Consider the following 16,811-nt stretch of genomic DNA (forward strand, 5'->3'; position numbering starts at 1 on the left):
GTCACTCTTTAGGTGGCAACAGGTATTATTTTTCCTATTTCAAAATGTGCTCAGCCAGCCTTCCCGGGTCCGGGGTCCTCCTGTTCATCATACTGCACGAAGCCCTGGCCTTCTGCCCCATGATATTTGTGTTATAAAATGTTATGAGATTCTATCAGGTAGTTAAAGGACAGAATGGTGCAAAGAGTATTGAAAGTGGGATAGTATAAGGTAAAGGTAAAGGGACCCCTGACCATTAGGTCCAGTCATGGCTGACTCTGGGGTTGCAGTGCTCATCTTGCTTTATTGCCGAGGGAGCCGGCGTCCAGCTTCCGCGTCATGTGGCCAGCAGGACTGAGCCGCTTCTGGCAAACCAGAGCAGCGCACGGAAACACCGTTTACCTTTCTGCCAGAGTGGTACCTATTTATCTACTTGCACTTTGACATGCTTTCGAACTGCTAGGTTGGCAGGAGCAGGGACCGAGCAACGGGAGCTCACTCTGTCACGGGGATTCGAACCGCCAACCTTCTGATCGGCAAGTCCTAGGCTCTGTGGTTTAACCCACAGCCCCATGAGTGTCCAAATAGCATCATGGGCACAAGTCATCAAGACCATGCAATAAAAAAGATGTTTGTTAGGGGCCCATTGTGAATGACTTATTTCTAGGTTTCTTTTGACAGTGATGCTCCCTTTGCTGCTCAGGCTACTGTCCCATCCATCAAGCAAAACAAGCACATTTCTTAGCAACTTATCTGAGTCTCTAGTAGATCAATATTCTTCTCCTGATGGGTTTAGACCCTTCCAAGCTAATTCACATATGTCTTTTCACTCAAGACAGCAAAATTGTTCCACAAAGAATGCAATGCTATCCCCAACAATGGCTTATAATGTTGCAAACTCAGCAGGAACTAAATAGGCTCATCACAGTCTCATGCATTGCCTACTTGCTTGCAAACAAATTTGGCAATGCACTATGTGTTGCATACTTTAATGAACTTGTTGACAATCATCATTCTAATGGCTAAAATAACTTTATTGAACAAGCGGGATATTCTTGCATCAGCTGGGAAGGTTACGCTGCATTTGAAAGCTACATAGAAAATATTTTGGGGAGAATCAGCAGCAGGTTTTTCAACTGCCTTGGGGGCTCTAGTGAGATGCTGGGCATGTCTGATCCACCATTCTCCACCTGCATACTTGTAAATACACACCTTTATTTATTTAATTTATATCTCACCTTTTTCTCCAAGGAGCTCAAGGTGGCATACACAGTAATCCCCACAAGAAACCTGTTGTAGTCACCCACTGAGCTTCATGGTTGAGTGGGGATTTGAGCCCCAGGCCACCAGGTCCTACTCTGGCACCCTAACCACTACACCACACCCCCCAAAGGCCTCCAATGTGCTCTCATCCAGGAGGAAGCTGAACCATTTACCAGTTCCCCTGCAGCTCATCACTGGAGCTTCCAGAAGTGGGAAGCCAAGAACATTTCTTGACTATTTCTAGGGATGGCATTTTCAGTCCAATTAAAACAAAACCAGTGTCTTGTGGTACTTCAAAGGCCAATGTTTTTGTATGTAGGTGTGTGGATTTGAGACCATTTAATCAGATGGATGGAGTATTACCTGGCTGGTATATGCACACATACAGGGAGAGAATGTTAATTGTACACTCAGAGGGAAATAAAATGCAACAGTTGCACTACAGCTTAAAACGATATAGAATAATTGCAGTGGCCATTTATACATTCAACGTTGTTGAGGATAACACAAATATCCTGGCATAATACAGTAACTAACGTTGGTAGAGGAATAAAACCCCATGATCTAAAACCGAACTTTCTGGCAAGCGCCAATTCAGCAGTTATTGATTGCCGCCTTTTTCTCCAAGGAGCAGAAGGCGACGCCGACGCCCGAGGAGACCAACGCGGAGCCAAGAGCACTGCGCAGGCGCAACGGCGCGGGCCAGCAGTTGCCCCGGTAACAGAGCTTCCTCCTTTCCAAAAGGGTCCTCGCGGAGGCGGAGTCAAGCTCCGGGCTGGGCCAATCGCAGCTCGGGCGGCGCTCGCAGGCGGGAGGAGGGGTGGGGGCGGGGCTTCTCCCGGAAGTGCCGCCGGCCACCGCCGTTTCCACGGCAACGGTGTGCTTGAGCGGGAAGCGGCCGCTCGGGGAGCCTCCGGGGGCGGCGGGAAGATGGTGAGTCCGGCGGGCGAGTCCGGCCTGAGCTCCGGCCCCATGGTCCGCCTCGCAGGGTTGTTGTCGCCGCCAGAATTCCCGGCTGACGCGCAGGCCTCGTTTCGTTTTGCTCTTGTCTCGCCGGCTCAGTAAATACCATTGCGAGGGGCGGGGGGTTTATATCGCGGCGCTTGTGGATTAACGGGGCGCTTTCCCAAAGCGGCCTCTGGAGTACAGTATCGCGTTTGCCTGGCGAAAAGGCTGCGGGCGAGTTTTAAGCCATTGCCTTCTGAACTGCTCTTTGGGTTTTTTCCTTCTTCTTTTTTTAATTAATTTTTTTAAAAAGATTTTTCTTTTACAAATTTATATAAACACATTCATATCCAATATAATACAAAATTCTTTTAGACTTCCCCCCGCTCCCTCCGCAATCCTCATAATTTTAAATTTAGTTCACATTTCCTTTATAGTTGTATTGCCAGTTTATAAATCTTTACAGCTCTTTTCCCTCTTACAATACCCTTTCTCCTCACAAAGCCTCTTTAAATCCAACTAGCGTTGTCTGTTCATCACAAATGTTTTCCAGATAAATCGTAAACTTTCTCCAGTCCTGAGTGAACTTGTGATCTTTTTGATATCTGATTTTTCCTGTCAGTTTATCTAATTCAGCAAAGTCTATCAATTTCCGTTTCCATTCTTCCAACGTTGGTAATTCTTCTTCTTTCCATTTTTGAGCCATTAAAATTCTTGCCGCAGTCACTGCATATTGAAAAAATTTATAATCACTTCTATTAATTTCTCTTCCTGTAATTCCTAACAAAAAGGCTTCTGGTTTCTTCACAAACGTATATTTAAACATCTTTTTCAACTCATTATATATCATTTCCCAGAAGCCTTTTACTTTCTTACACTCCCACCACATATGGTAAAACGACCCTTCCCTTTCCTTACATTTCCAGCTCTTTGGGTTTTTTTCATCTGTTCTCCACCTTGCGCCCCCTGCGCGCTTTCTCAGCGACGAGGAAGCCTCCCTTTGCCGCCCTGGGGGACCGGCAGTGCCTGCAACTCAAGGGGTCGAGGGCGGGGCAGGCGAGGGCCCTCTCCATCTCCACACAGGGCCAAAAGCTCCATTAATTTAGCAACCGGGGGGGGGGGATCTTCAAGAGCCACCCCTCTTTCTCCCCCAGCTGCCTTTTCTAGTTGGCCTTTTCTAGATGATCTCAGCAGCCAGCCAGGCAGCCTGCGGAGGGCTCCCTTCTGACGTCTAGGGTCAAGGTTGCCCTGGCTGTGCCCCTGCACTTCTCTAGGGCCTCAGTAGGGTCTTGCTAGCCTGACTGACCTTCGGATGTAGGAAGCTGCCTCATGCCAGATCCAACCTGCCCATTGAGTCCAGTCCTGTCTGCTCTGTCTGGCAGCTGCTTTCCAAGCCCTCAGGCTTCCCCATTCTTTTGAGACCAAGAGACCTTCTGCTTACAAAGCAGGTGTTCACTAAGCTATGGCACCTCTGGCTAAGAAGAGAAAATGGACAAAGCTGTTTCTGCTCGTAGGCTATGACACTGCTTTGTACACAAGCAATCCCGTTATCCATCTCGCTTAGTATGGTCTACTTTGACTCTTGCTGCTTGATCCTTTACGCTGGATCTTCTGCATGCAAAGCAGCAGGTTTGATGCTGAGCCAATTGTCCCTCCCATGATGAAGTGTATTTGCCACAACCAGTGTCTGCACTTGCTGCTGCTGGGCTGCCCGCTGATGCATTTGGCTCCCAGCCCTTGCCTGAGTAACGAGGCACATTTATGGGTAATCTTCCTGTGTTCTAAATGGCACCAGACAAAAATAGGAGGTGGTGCCACCCTACATGTTTGTCTGTTCTGTAAGTGCAACTCCCAGTGACAGCCCTCCTTAACTTTTGGGTTGTGTTGGTGATCTTGTGTAGAAGAGGAGAAGGACACCATGCCAGTGTGAGCCATCTTCCCAGTAGGATGCTGGTGGTCTCCGTCATGGAGAGACCTTGACAGGGCTTTCCTGCAGCCATGAGAATTCTCCCATATCTGACTCCCTTGCAGGCGATGGCACGGCAGCGGGGCGGTCGGGCGCAGCTGACAGCGGCGCAACAGCTGGATAAGAAACAGCATGAGGCTTACTTCCAAGAAATGAGGGAGCTGGAGCACATGAAAAAGGTGCAGCGTGTTCATCAGCTGGAGGTGATGTGGGAGGCTGAAGACCGTGTTGAGGAGAAGCGTCTCGCACGGCTGCTCAGGGAGGAGGAGCATGAGCGGCGCATGGAAGAGGCTATTCAGAGGGTGAGTCGGATTGTCTGGAGGCAGGGAACTCCTCCCCATAATTAAGATCCTGATGATCTGTTGCATATTTGGTGAGTCCCACTGAGTACACTTGCTGAAGTTTGTGTTCTAAACTGCAAAGGGAAAATGAGCCTGGCTGCTCAGCAGATTTGAAGGGAAGAAGGGCCACAGGCTGTAGGTAGGTTAGTGACAGTGGTAGGCTGTGATTTATCTCTGGGAAACATGAAACAATTATAGTAATGTTTCACCTAACAAACAGCCTGGCTGGCGGGACGGGAGGGTGGCTGTAGGTCCTGCCACCCCAGAGACTCACAGGGCCTGAATAAACAAAACAAATTCCTTCCAGTAGCACCTTAAAGACCAACTAAGTCAGTTCTTGGTATGAGCTTTCGTGTGCATGCACACTTCTTCAGATACCTTGATGCTCATGGTTGGTTGAGGCGTCTTGCTCTTAGGGCTGAGCTTGCAGCATCCCAAGACATCCCTCCCACCTCCATGGCCCCCAAAACTGGATTCCAGGTAGTGAGACAGCTTATACAAGCTTGGTGGAGTTAGTAACAACTTGGCAATGTCTTGTGTAATGAAAAAGTGTTCGAGCTGAATATATGGGTCTTATGCTACGAAATGTTGATGAAGCCTTTCTGAATCTGCATTGCGTGATCTTTAAAACCTTTTTTTCAGATGTTAGGCTGTTGCTTAATCAGAATAAACATCAACTTTGTGCTCACTCTAAGATTAATACTGCTGAAATCTATATGTTCTTTAAAAATGCCAATGTAATTGTAAATATATCTTCTGTCAGTTCAGCACAGTTTAGTATAGCAGGGATCTGAGTGAAAGTGTTCCAGACTGAAGGTATGCAAATAATTTCCATTCCACTGAGGTTTTTTAAGGATTATTGCAAGACACACTAAGCCATTTCTTTAGAGGCACACTGAACTATCAGACAGTTGCAGGATAATAGTTTAAGAAAATCTAGGCTTTCATTTAAGTTCTAGAATCCAATTCTGATTTGTTAAATTCAATTTTGTGGTCAGGCAGAAGAGAATAAAAGGTTGAAGGAAATGGAGTTGCAACAGGAAGAAAAACTGGCAGCTGAGTTAGCAAGATTAAACCATGAGAAACTCAAAGATGAAAAGATGAGACAGCAAATAAGAGAGACCAGGTATTTCTTTCTTCAACAAATAGGTTTCTTTATAATCCCACATAAAGTTGCAGCTTCCCTAAACTCTAACTGTTATGTTTTTGAACCTACCTAATGCTTCTGTTTGATGTCAGAGTTTAGCACTGTTGGGGGCATCATGGCAGATGAAGATAATCTCTGTGGTGTGGCGGCATCTTCTTCTTCCCCCAGCTAATAGATGCTGGTCTAGTGGCTTGTCAGAGTTTTAGCATGAACACACTGGGCTGGTAAAAGCATTCATTTTAATGTTATCTTTTTAAACTATATAAATGTGTTTAAAATCAGATTTGTAAAGTGTCTGCAATGAGAGGTGCCAAAGAAAAGAATGAGAGGCAGTTTTCAACAAGTTTCATACTTTTTGTCAATTTGGTTTCTAGTATTGAACTTCGGGAGCTGGAGTTGAAGCTGAAATCTGCTTATATGAATAAAGCGAGGGCTGCCCAGATTGCTGAGAAAGAAGCTATAAAATATGAAAAAATGGTAACTGGCTTTATGGACTGTTCCAGTCTTGGATCTGCTCAGCGTGTGTGTGTGTGTGTGTGTGTGTCAACTGACTTAAAATCTTGCTTGTTTGGAAAATGGATTGGTCAGCTTAGTCAGATTTTGGATAAGCCTAGCCCTACTGTTTGTTTTCATTGGGAATTTATGGTAAAGGGTAGGAAAGACATTTAATTAATGACAACAAAAATGTTTAAAATCCATTTTCTAAATTTAAAAATTACATTTTAAAAAGATTTATTTTGGTTAGTAAGAGCAGTGTTTTATTCTACATCTTGATATCTTCCACCAAGCTAAATCAATGACATGATGTGGACCTAAGCCTGCTTACTCAGGAAAAAGTCCCACTGAGCTCAGTAGAGCTTATTCCCTAGTAAGTGGGTTTTCTTAAGGATTGCAGCCATAACAACCATGCTTGCTTCTAAAGGCAGTGTGGGGCAAACTCCTCAAAGCTGAATTCATGCAAATAGTTTTAAATGTATAGCAAATGGTCTACACAGCACTGCATTGTTTTTCAAAGGTCATCTCTCCAAATGTTATAATTAAAACCTTTCAAGCAGCATGTTTCTAACATGTCTCTTAGTGGGCTTTATCCAATTATGCCATATACAGAGTACACATATTGAAATCAATGGACATGACTAACGTTTCAGTTAAGCCAGATTTAACCCATAACTAGGGACGTGGGTGGCGCTGTGGGTTAAACCACAGAGCCTAGGACTTGCTGATCATTAGGTTGGTGGTTCGAATCCCCAGGACAGGGTGAGCTCCTGTTGCTTGGTCCCTGCTCCTGCCAACCTAGCAGTTCGAAAGCACATCAAAGTGCAAGTAGATAAATAGGTACTGCTCCGGTGGGAAGGTAAATGGCGTTTCTGTGCGCTGCTCTGGTTCAGCAGAAGCGGCTTAGTCATGCTGGCCACATGACCTGGAAGCTCGCCAATAAAGCGAGATGAGCGCCGCAACCCTAGTCGGCCACGACTGGACCTAATGGTCAGGGGTCCCTTTACCTTTACCTTTAACCCATAACCCATAACTACCAAACAACTTTGGCTGCAATTTTGAACCAATTACCATGAAATAATCTCTTTTGAACTCAGCAGGTTTTACTTCTGAGTAAGCATGCTCAGGATTGCACTGTTAAATAAATAAGTACTACATTTTAGGAAAAAATGGCACTGAAATGGTTTACAATGCATCAGATTTGTGGTTTGGATTTCTAGTCACCCATCCTAGCATTCATTTGCTTTTTACAAAGATTCCATAGCCCTTAGTAGCTTCATTTTCATGTACTGTTAGTTTAGCTGAATGGATGCAACAGTGTGTGTGGAGAGAACTATTTCTTGGTGTCGCAGGTGGAAAAAAATGGATAGTTCCTAGAGGGCTAGGTTAATAGGAGATAAATATATGTAAATAATACTGTTCATCAGCAGTCCACAGTGTCCTTTCACTGGGATGCTAGTCTTCTTTGGAGTTTGTTACTACATTCTTCAATTTTTTTAAAAAAACAGATTAAAATCTTTTCAGAAAGATGATGCAGAAATATACAAAGCAATGAAGGAAGCTCAAGAAAAGGCAGAGGAAGAAGAGAGGACAGCTGAGGCAAAGCGGAATCAGGAAAAGCTGCTTTATCAGCAAGAACTGGAAAGGCAGCTTGAGGACCGAGAGAGACGGAGGCAGGCGGCCTATGAGGAGTTCCTCCGAGAGAAGCTCTTGATTGATGAAATTGTGAGAAAAATCTATGACGAAGATGAACGGTTAGTTTGACTTCCTGTGTTTGTGTTTTAAACTTGTTTAGCCTTGCTGTTTGCACTTTGAGTTTTGAGGTAAAACCTGCTTGCTTCTTTGCTGCCTGTTAAATGTCACAAAATGTTAAACAGTCTTGGACCTAATAATGCATAGTAATAATTTTTTTCTGGTCTGAGGGGTTCCTTGCTTTATTAATATTTCTGGTTCATGGCTCATCCGTCCAGCCTGCCCTGTGCTTACAGTGCTCACAGCGATGGCAGGCCTGCTGCTTCACAGTGAGCAAGTTGTGGATCTGGTGGCTCCTACCTCAGAGCATTTGAACTTGACTAGAGGACTTTCAGGCTGTGACAGTCACTTAACTAGGAAAGTTGTCATAAGCACAAAATGGCATACACTGGCGTGTCCTTAGCTTCCCGGGGGATGGCTGGGTGTAACACATGAAGAGCAGGGGATTCTTAATTATCTGGGTTACATTTAGAAAAGTTACTAAAGTTTGAGACTTCTCCATAGAGCAAAACAAGGAAGACTAGAGAAAATGAGAGCAACTCAAAGGTTCATAGAAGAATTTAAAAATGATCAAGCTATGAGGAAGAAAAGGCAGCGTGAAGAGATGGAAGAGGAAAACAGAAAACTCAAGGAATTTGCCAACATGTGGCAGGAAAGAGAAGATAACAGGATGGCAAAAATCCAGGAGAATGAGGAGCGGAAGCAAAAGCTCCAGAAAATGGTATTGAAATGCCTCTTAAATTTCCTTGCTTTGATATGAGAGGCAGCAGGTGCCTAAAATCTCCTCCCTCTCCATGACAGCTTGAAGAGGCTCTAGAAAAGGAACAGCAGGAACGGGAAGAACTTGAGCAAATCCGTGAAGAGCTGTATTTCGAAGAACGAGAAGAGGAAAACCGAAAGAAGGAGATGGTAAGTGAATGCAGATTTTAGTCTTGTCGTGGGCTTGCACAAGAGATTTTAGTAGTTAAATAATAATTATTAAAAAACACATTTCCTTGCCTCCCCCATTGCCCTCCCTGTGAAATATCAGCTTCAAGAGCTTTAGTTAGTTAGTTTCCATGGCTTGTTAACCTCCACTACTTCATATTGCTGCAGGCATCTTTGTCTTCCTTAAATATAACCCCTTCATGTAGACAAAGCAGTAGCCCATTCTGTACTTCCTTCTTCCCAAGGGACAGTATCTCATCCAACATGAATTTGTGAGGGTGTTTTGCCCAAGGGCCATGTAACACTCCTCTCCAGGTCCTGCCTGCTTGAGGAGGAAGGCTACACTTGCCCCAGGATCCTTCCTCTTCCCCATCAGGTGTTCCCATGTCTCATAAACCATCTTAGATGACAAGTTATCGCAGTATAAAGGTATTGAAGCAAGGTTTCCCAAGCTGTGGTCCACGGACCATCAGTGATCCACAAGCCTCTATCAGCTGGTCTGTGGCATGTCTCTGAGGAACGGCAGCAGCAGCAGCTCTGTCATTCTTAGAACCTGGCGGACCACCTGGAAGGTGTGTGGAATGGGCTGGAAGTGATCAGGGGAGAAAGCACTTGAAAAGGGGCAGGGAAGATTAGCAGCAAAGATAATGTGAGGCTACAATTAAGAAGTTTAATTTGGATTCCATAAAAAATCATACAGCATGTAGTGCAGTGTGTTACATTTGCTACAACAGGCAGAAAAATCATTAAATGGTCCTCCAAGACTCTCAGCACTTTTCAGGTAGCCCATGGAGAAAAAGGTTTGGGAACCACAGTATTGAAGGAAGCAGTGCAGGCAACCCCTGGGGGTTGCATTCTGGGTTATTGTATGCATTGGTGGAGTGCACATAAGCCCGCCGCATCCTGTTACGCCCCCATCACACCCTCTTCTGGGTCTGAAAATGGCCCGTGCGTACAAGGTGGCACATAAAACGGGAGTTGCCTGTATCTTGCCTAATTGTTCACCCTGTGAACTGGCAGTACTTATTTTTTAAAATGACTGTTGTATGCTGTACACTCCTTCCCCGTAGGAAGAGTTGGAGAAGAAACTTAGGCAGCGCCTGGAATTGCGCAAAGCGTACGAAGACCAGTTGGCCATGAGGGAGGTGATGCGGCAGGCCATGAAGGAGGAGGAGGAGGCCTTCCGCCAGTCCATGCTGGCCAAGTTTGCTGAGGACGACCGCGTTGAGCAAATGAATGCTCAGAAGCGAAGAATGAAGCAGCTGGAACACAGGAGAGAAGTAGAGAAGCTCATTGAAGAGCGGAGAAAGCAGTTCATTGCAGACAAGGTGAGAAACTGGCCTCTTTTGAGGGTTCTGTACACAACATTTCAAGTAGGGCAATGCATGCACTTTTATAAACTAAGAAAATCTTTAATAAAAAACATTGCGGGGGGGGGGGGAATATTAGAGCAACCTGTGTCTTTAAAGCTAGAGCAGAAGCATTTTGTTTTTCACAGGGCAAAAATCTCCCATAGCTTCATGAAATTGGGTTTTGAACTAGAAAAAGGTAATACATTCTTATTACTTCTGTATAGGAACGTGAACTTGAAGAAATGCAGCTTGAAGAAAGAAGGAAAGGCATTGTTAATGACATCATTGAGGAGGAGCGGCAGAAGCTGCTTAAAGAACACGCAGTTAAACTATTGGGATATCTTCCCAGAGTAAGTAGAGACAAATGCAGCTTAATGGGGGTGAAATAGCAGCAGCAGCAGCAAAGTTCCCTGCACCTGCATTAGGATATCCAGGTAGCATTTAACATTGGAGCAGGGGCAGGCAGTCTCTCCCATGGCCAGCTCTCATCGTTCACATGGAAAATCTATGTGGATTCTGGTGAAAAATGGAATTCTAATCATGCAAGACTGAAGCCCACATTCACCTGTCTTAAAGGACAAATGAACAAGGCTTAGAATGGGAAGGATGGGAGAAAAAGTAACGCTGAATGACTGAAACACTCTTTGGGGGTTTGCTTTGAACAGGGAAGGGAGAAGGTGCAGTCAGCTCTGCTCTCTCAATGATACTCTGCACACCAGGCAAACACCTTGTTAGTCTGAAGGGGGGCTGGCTTACTTGCATGTAGGGTTTCCAACACTGGGACAGGAGCCCTGCACACTGGCACTTAGTCTTTCACACATGCAAACTGAATGTCTGAAAAGGGCTTGAGTGTAAAGGGGAAAGGCGGGGGGGGGGAAATGGCATGGGTAGGTTGTTTAACATTTATTTATTTGTGAAAGAGAGAGGGGATTTTGGAGTGGAATCTTGTTTTGATTCAGGGACAAAGTGGGGAAAGATGGGTTAGTAGAGAAAGCAGGGCAGACATCTAAAATATGCTTCCTCATGTATATTTACTCAGAGTAAAGCTCTGCTGTTTTAAAACCTTTCACTTTCCCCCGCTTCTCACCCTTTCACCCCTGCGTTCTCAATATGGTGCTCTAGTTGTTTTTGTACTCAACTGCTGCCTTCCCTCATTTCTCTTTGCCTTCCCCAGAGGTCTCTCTGTGCCCTTGCCTGTCAGTCCCCCTTCAGGTTTTGCTGTTTCTGTCTCCATCCTTCCTTGCTGGATTTAGTGGCTGCAGTACATAAGGTTTGCCCTCTCCCGCCAGTTCACACACTGAGGGAGTCTGGCACAGGGGGGCCCTGCAGCAAGGGTGTATACTCTCCCACATGCCTCTGAATCCAGGGAGAGAACTACCTTGGGTATAGTCATGTAGTCATCCTTGTATCCCTACCCACATATTTGCTGGGCTCAGGTGGCCTGAGATGTTTCCACTGAGATGGGAAATGGGCCACAATCAGTGGGAATCTAGAATTTCCAGAGGGGGCTGTAATGAGGGGTGGTGAGGTTTAGAAGTAAGGCCTCAAGTTGATCCTGCTGCCTGGCAGGCAGGCAGGCACACCCAGTGTGCAAAAATGGCTCCTGGAGCAGCTAGAATGGGAGAATCTGATAGTCTAGAAGGGGCAAGGCTGCTTTGAGATTTATTTTCTCAAAATGCAAAAATCTTACAGCCATGACCTCTGCTTCCACTAATCCAGAACTTCATACTTGCATATTACAATACATCACTATAGTGGAAGCTTATCACCAAACTCCAGTTTGGTAAACAGTGCCATTGCCACTTAAGCCAAGTACAGTTAGCATGATAAAAAGAATTAAATGCAACATAGAACAAAGCACAAACCATTAAATGTTGTGCAAAATAAAAAGTGTTTGAGAATTTTACTATGCAGGCTAATTCTTAGACTTCCAGTAATTACAATCTTAAAATGCCTTTTATGGTGTCATTTTGAATTGAATACTGTTCTTTGTATGTTCAGGGAGTTCTTAAAGATGAGCAAGATGTTAACATGCTGGGAGAAGAGTTCCGGCAAGTTTATCAAAAGAGAAAAGGCGATGGGCCAGCACACGACAATTGAGACCTAAGTTTGCTTCAAGAAGTATTTGAAGAAGCCCTGGGACTGTATAGAGTGCAGTGTTCTTACTGCTAGGTAATTTTTGCCTCTAAATCATTCCATGTGTCTTTCAACTGCCTTCGTTTTTATAGTGATAAAATTATTTCTGCAAAAATAGCTACTTTTGTTTGCGTTTTGTGCTTATGCTGGAAATGGGGAGCTGAATTTATCTTCACTTGACAGAAATGAAGTTGTTGCAAAAGTCTGATAGCTTCAAGTGTCTTTACTTTAAAAATGCTTTAAACTCATACATAGCTAAAACGTCTACAGCTTATTTAATAAGTGATTGGAAATGTACTCATTTATTTGTGCTTCTGTGGAGGGAACTGTGACATGGGAGTAACCTTACTCAGAAGCAGCTCTTGTTATTTAATGATGGACAGGAAACTTGGAAAATAACAACTTTATTGTGAAAAATAAAAAGGCTTCACCAAGCTACTGATGAAGTAACTCATGAACTTAAGGGAGTCTTTAGTGTCAGTGGAATATGTGAAGTTCCCCAAGCTAGTCTTGGTAACCTGGAAGACAACAGCAGTCGTCAGCACAATTGCTTAAATGGAGGAAGATGAACCAAATGGCAGCTGGCAATAACAGTGGGGAGGAGACACCAAACAGGAGCTGATACTACACTAAAACACATTCCAGTGTTTGAGAAAACTTCAGAAGATTTGCTTTGAAACATGTTTGTTATTTTGAGCCACCATAGTGCTGAATGTTAATTGTGTTTCTGTCCATGCCATGTACAGTGTTGAACATTAAGAATTTCCCCATTCCAGGGCTTTCATAAACTCTTCTTCAGTGAAAGAAAGCATCTTTGCAGATTCAATGTGCATCTAAGGAAAGGGAGAAAAACCATTAATAATATAGCTACATGAAAAATTTAACTCTGACAAAATTTACCTTATTCCCTATTTTAACATTTGTAAAGTCAAAGTGCAGGTGAGAAGGAAGCTGAGGCAACCATGTATCCTTCTGTTATGAGGTTCTTCCAAGCATGGTGTAGGGGGGCCCATTTATACTGAATTATAAAACTGGCCATCTGCACCCTTGACGATAAAACTGGTTCTCCCCCTCTAGACCAGCTCCATCCATCTCCTACTTACTATGACAGATAATGAAGTTACATGAATATAGCTGAGTCAGCTGGAGGGAGCAGATCGCTTGGGATGCTTGAAGCCACTGCTCAAGCTGCTAGTGCTTTCTGAGACAAAGCAGCCCAAATCCTTGTCAGACCTATTGGCTCTGCACAACTTCCCTGGTGGTGGTTCAGCTGCAGTACTTTGCTTATTTTTCAAGCAATTGTCTTAAGGAAGTTGTCTGTTCTTAAGTCCAAACCACTTCCAAGAGAAAGTTTAGGAACAGATGTAGCTGGAGGCTGGCTAGGCCACCCCAATGTGCTCCATGGTTAACTGCTGCCTTGCTAAGACTTGCTTTCCCTTTTCCCGCCGGGAAAGTTTTCTGATGAAAAAGAAATTGTATTTGTTCAAACAGAGCAGTTCTTGAATCTCTCAATGTAGTGGACAAAAGACAGCATGGCTAGTTGCTAATACTGATACCTGGGAAGGGAAGAGATGGGTGTCCTCCTTGCCTTTTTCTGGACTGGTTCAATGCAAGTCTCATGTCCTAGTCCTAAAGCAGCCCATAATTCTAGTTTATGTTGGCTCAGTTGTGTAATCCAAAGTTGTACCACATCATAGTTCTGAAAATGATCTTAACCTTCTTGGAATTTGGAGCCTCCGTTACATATTTTGCCATTGCCTCCCTTGTCTCCCCACCCAATCAAATAAATTCAAAAGAGTCCTATGGCCTTAACTTTAATTCAATGAAAATTGCCAACAGCTCAGGATAACTTGCCTTTTGTCTCTTTAATATATCAATTAACTTTAATTGTTTCTTGAATCCTGCCATCAGCTCTCCCTTTTGCTTTTCCAACTTCTTGTTCTCAGTTTTTAGGTCTTCAAGCTTTTTATGTTCCTGGTTGACTAAATCCTAGTGGGAGAGGAAGGATATAGTGTGTGTTATGCCTTTATAGGGGACGTGGATGGCGCTGTGGGTTAAACCACAGAGCCTAGGGCTTGCTGATCAGAAGGTCGGCAGTTCAAATCCTCGTGACGGGGTGAGCTCCTGTTACTCGGTCCCTGCTCCTGCCAACCTAGCAGTTTGAAAGCACGTCAAAGTGCAAGTAGATAAATAGGTACCACTCTGGCGGGAAGGGAAACGGCGTTTCCGTGCGCTGCTCTGGTTCGCCAGAAGCGGCTTAGTCATGCTGGCCACATGACCCAGAAGCTGTATGCCAGCTCCCTCGGCCAGGAAAGCGAGACGAGCGCTGCAACCCCAGTGTGGTCCGCGACTGGACCTAATGGTCAGGGGTCCCTTTACCTTTACGCCTTTATAAGCAGCTATGAGTAGAATCCTTTGGGATGTTCTTGTAGAACCCAGAGCATGTCATTCCAAAAGGGAAGGTTCAGTCATAGGACCAGTTCTTTATTTCTAGGGGAAAAGGTGCCACAGTGCACCATACCCCCCATCCTCTCCTATCCCACCACCGTTTGCCTGCTTGCTCCCAATCCCTCTCACACCTTTGCCTGCTGCCGCTTCCCACAGCAGTAGGCACAGCCTCCCAGAGGCACTTTATTATTATTATTATTATTATTATTATTATTATTATTATTATTATTACTACTACTACTACTACTACTACTACTACTTTGGCACAACCCTTTTACAAGTGCCAAAGCGCTTTCCAGGAACTTGGAAATCATAAAAGGGTCGTGCCAAAGCGCCTCCAAGAGGCTGTGCCTGTCACTGCGGGAAGTGGCAGGTAAAGGTGTACTGCAGGGTGAGGCACAGGTGGCACTATGGCACACTGCCTCAAAAAAGGCACTGCACGTGATTCAGGTGATGAACCTCTTTCTAAAGCAAAGGAGGCCAGTTAGTCACTGTGAGGTGTGTATTCCAGGCACACAATAACAACATCCGGGCATCTATAATTCTGCAACCAAAAGAAATTCTCCTGGAATTCTATTTAATTTCATAGTTGACTCTGACTGCTGTGTTTGGCATAAACAGATGTATGGACGATGTTGAGGACAAAGATACAGTGTTGTGGTTGTTGTTACCCCACCTTTCCCCCTGACATGGTCTCAAGTTAGCTTACAGATAAAAATAAATTCAGCTAAAAACATGGGGAGGGGAGAGTATTATTAAAAAGTATGGCAGCCTTGTTCACTTGGTAATTTTCAGCCTAACCTACCTGACAGGGTTGTTGTGAAAATAAAATGGGACAATCTGCCCTAAGATCTAGACGGCTAAGGAAGTTACAGGGGGCTATTGCAGAGTGAACTTAAACCTGGACATCATGTACCTCTGCTGGTTTTTCCTGTTTTCTAAGCTAAAACAAAGCCTACCTTGTTACTTTGCTTCACTTTATTCAGTTCCATTTTATATTTCTCTGCTTCTTCAAGAGCTCTGTTGAAGCGAACCTCCATTGTACTCTGGCTGGCTGAAGCCTGTTTTTGGGCTCGCTTCAGATTCTCCAGTTCCTATTGCAGTGAGTCAAAACAGAAAACAGGATGAAGATTTACAGCAACATGCACTTAGGGTTCTGGGGGTGGCAGGTGCTGGATTCTCATATGCCTGTTTAGCCCAGAGGGCAGCAGCACTGGAGACTAGAGGAAGGACTTCCTAGGTGACAGGACCCAGCAGACTAGGCGGATGCTTTGCAAGAAGTCCATTGCTGCAAATTCCTGCAACCAGGGAGGAACATTTCTCTTTGGAGCCACCACCTTGCTGACTTTCAGAAGATGGGGAGAAGACCTCTCTGTTCTGCCATGATCAATGCTGTTGATTTCTTATTGCGGCACCCTTTCCATGCTTATGCTGGCTTTGCGTGCATTATATCATTCTACAGCTATCTGTTGGTGTTTTTTTCGTAATTTAACATCACTTTCAGCACAGCACTGTGGGAAATATATATGTGACTGTTGTCTGCCCTGACTGCTAGAAGCAGGAGTGTGAAAAGGGTGCTGAAGTACAGTGCTGTTCTTCTCCCTACATGGAGAAAACACCCCTATGGAGGAAAAATAAGAAAGAAACAATTTCCCTAATATTATATCCAAATTTGATTTATCTGATCACAGGAGCCGAGCAAAACACTCTTTGCCCTGGCCTCTGGATTGCCTGGGCTCCTGCCTTGGGAGCAATGAATTGGCTGATTTCCCTTTCTTTGTACTTTTCTGCAAAATGGGAATTAAACTGAGGGCGGCCAGTCCAGTGACATATTGCCATGTAATGAGGCTGAAATGGGGATCTTGTTACCTTTTCTAGTGCAGAGCACTTCTGCTGCAGTCCTTCACTTTTACTGTTTGCTTCTTCTGACAGCATTTTATACTTTTCTATTTGAGATTGCTGTACACTGGCTGTTCGCTGCAGCCTCCCACGCTCTTCTTCAGCCTCTTTTAAGGAGCTGCTTAAATTCCGATTCTCTTCATCCTGAAGACCAAGAATTA

The 16,811-nt window shown here is 44.6% G+C and overlaps 2 protein-coding genes across 3 annotated transcripts in view; one reads left to right on the plus strand and one right to left on the minus strand.

The window, feature by feature from the left end:
• Positions 1-2,060: 2,060 nt before the first annotated feature.
• Positions 2,061-12,551, plus strand: MNS1 (meiosis specific nuclear structural 1). The gene is made up of 10 exons (XM_081839075.1): positions 2,061-2,175; positions 4,219-4,455; positions 5,493-5,620; positions 6,016-6,118; positions 7,661-7,890; positions 8,393-8,609; positions 8,690-8,797; positions 9,886-10,143; positions 10,392-10,517; positions 12,169-12,551. Exons 1-10 carry the CDS (start codon positions 2,173-2,175, stop codon positions 12,265-12,267), a joined length of 1,509 nt encoding a protein of 502 aa, XP_081695201.1. The 5' UTR covers positions 2,061-2,172; the 3' UTR covers positions 12,268-12,551.
• A 140-nt stretch (positions 12,552-12,691) lies between these two features.
• TEX9 (testis expressed 9) overlaps positions 12,692-16,811 on the minus strand; it is a 29,512-nt gene continuing 25,392 nt past the window's right edge. For both annotated transcript variants that reach the window (XM_081839161.1, XM_081839162.1), the window contains exons 9-12: positions 16,621-16,794; positions 15,711-15,845; positions 14,158-14,292; positions 12,692-13,136 (exon numbers count right to left, since the gene is read on the minus strand). In XM_081839161.1, coding sequence (XP_081695287.1) covers positions 13,059-13,136; positions 14,158-14,292; positions 15,711-15,845; positions 16,621-16,794 — 522 coding nt within the window. In that variant the 3' untranslated portion in view covers positions 12,692-13,058. The remainder of the gene's footprint in view (positions 13,137-14,157; positions 14,293-15,710; positions 15,846-16,620; positions 16,795-16,811) is intronic.

The sequence above is a fragment of the Podarcis erhardii genome, assembly GCF_964252035.2.
Source record: "Podarcis erhardii genome assembly, chromosome: 14".
Classification (NCBI taxonomy): domain Eukaryota; kingdom Metazoa; phylum Chordata; class Lepidosauria; order Squamata; family Lacertidae; genus Podarcis; species Podarcis erhardii.

Bases quoted from the DNA above. Each gene is read 5' to 3' on its own strand.
- MNS1 (XM_081839075.1), top strand. The intron at 5,621-6,015 runs GTATTTCTTTCT...TTTGGTTTCTAG, and splicing joins CAGCAAATAAGAGAGACCAG to TATTGAACTTCGGGAGCTGG. The intron at 7,891-8,392 runs GTTAGTTTGACT...ACTTCTCCATAG, and splicing joins ATCTATGACGAAGATGAACG to AGCAAAACAAGGAAGACTAG.